The 1546-nt window shown below is 39.7% G+C and overlaps 1 protein-coding gene across 1 annotated transcript in view; it reads right to left on the reverse strand.

The window, feature by feature from the left end:
• Positions 1-607: 607 nt before the first annotated feature.
• Positions 608-1546, reverse strand: part of LOC111870077 (putative ankyrin repeat protein RF_0381) — a 14414-nt gene continuing 13475 nt past the window's right edge. The window contains exon 4 of the mRNA XM_023862059.2: positions 608-1538. Within this exon, the coding sequence (XP_023717827.1) occupies positions 945-1538 (594 nt within the window). The 3' untranslated portion in view covers positions 608-944. The remainder of the gene's footprint in view (positions 1539-1546) is intronic.

Here is a 1546-nt window from a genome sequence, read left to right on the forward strand (position 1 = left end):
GGGAAGGGAGAAGTTTTGTCTACTCCGTCGTTCGCTACAACACATAAGAGTCACGCACATTTACATGTTTTCTTCCACACATTTTCGTATGCAGAAATGTATACGTGCGAACACGCTTTGTCGCTTTAATATTAATTTGTGGTGCACATTTTTGGCATAATTGTAACATAATTGAACCAAAACGGAAGTACAAATAATTTTCTTAATAGTAAGCTCAGATTCAGTGCAGAGCAGTTCATCTCCTCCCTATACCTCAATGTTTACTTTACGAAACCGTTTACGAAATCTGCACCTCCTCGGAGACAACTGGAGCACACGGCTCTCTCTCTGGGTATATTGTACCCCGAAATCTTCTTAGTCTGGAGCGCTATGACTAGGCTTTACATATGCTGCTGGCTGGCACTGTGGCTGACTGATTGTGACACAATTTATTAAACCTTTAGTATATTTTATGTACTTTAATCGATTTTATTAAAATGAAAACATCTACTTCGTTGTTGCGTCGACGGCTTCAATGCGTCGATACATAATCCTATTGCAATTGCATAATTCTGAATATTTGCAATAGGTTTGAATATATCTAGAGAGAAAATAAGAAAAGTGCATATAATGTATCTGCATTTGAAACTATATTATTAGTTGTACATAAAATCAAATATAGCAACATAAAAAATGATATTAATGATAGTACAATGGTACAGAATATATATATGGTTTTGTAACCTGTCCGCAGTCATTGCAGATCTGTGACATGTGGCATTATCAGTGATATTTATTATAAGGAGCATTCCTTTCTAAGTTAACTTGAAAATAACAATGAACACGTACAGGTAGACAGAAAACTCATTAATTTCCAAGATAAGCGCTGACTAAATAAGTTTCGGGGAAATAATTAATATGAAACGTTTTATAGGTTGTATTATTTCTCCTGAAGTTAAAGAGTGTCACTGGTTCAGAGATGAGAAGAAGGACACGACTTCGGCACGGCCTTTAGAAAAAGCAACACTTTCTGCAGTCAGTCCATGGATATCTTGGGCCTTGGCTTCTGCTCCGTGCTTAATAAGTAGCCTGACTGTCTCAAGGTGACCTTCTTGAGCCGCCCAGTGAAGCGGTGTACGATTATTCGTGCTGGTACGTGCATTGACAGTAGCGCCTCTCTCTAACAGAAGTTCAACCAGCTGTGCATTCCCAGAGAATGATGCAGAGTGAATAACTGATCTGTTATCTGCTTTTTCGACTGTAGCGTTGACATCTGCACCTCTGTCGAGAAGCATTCTGGCCACATTACAATGCCCACCCCATGAAGCATTGATCAGTGGTGTACTTCCCATGTTATTACGGATATCCACCGCTGATCCACGGTCAATTAACCAGTCAACAACGTCCAGATGCCCGTATGCAGCTGCGAAATGAATTGGAAAATCTCCATACTTGTTTCCACCGGACTTCACAGTGTTCCCAATCAACAGTACCTTCAAACATCGTAATCCTCCTACCATGGCTGCACAGTCAAAAGCGTTTAAATGATCAATGTTTTCGGTGTATG

The sequence above is a fragment of the Cryptotermes secundus genome, unplaced genomic scaffold (genome assembly GCF_002891405.2).
Source record: "Cryptotermes secundus unplaced genomic scaffold, Csec_1.0 scaffold355, whole genome shotgun sequence".
Taxonomy (NCBI): Eukaryota; Metazoa; Arthropoda; class Insecta; order Blattodea; family Kalotermitidae; genus Cryptotermes; species Cryptotermes secundus.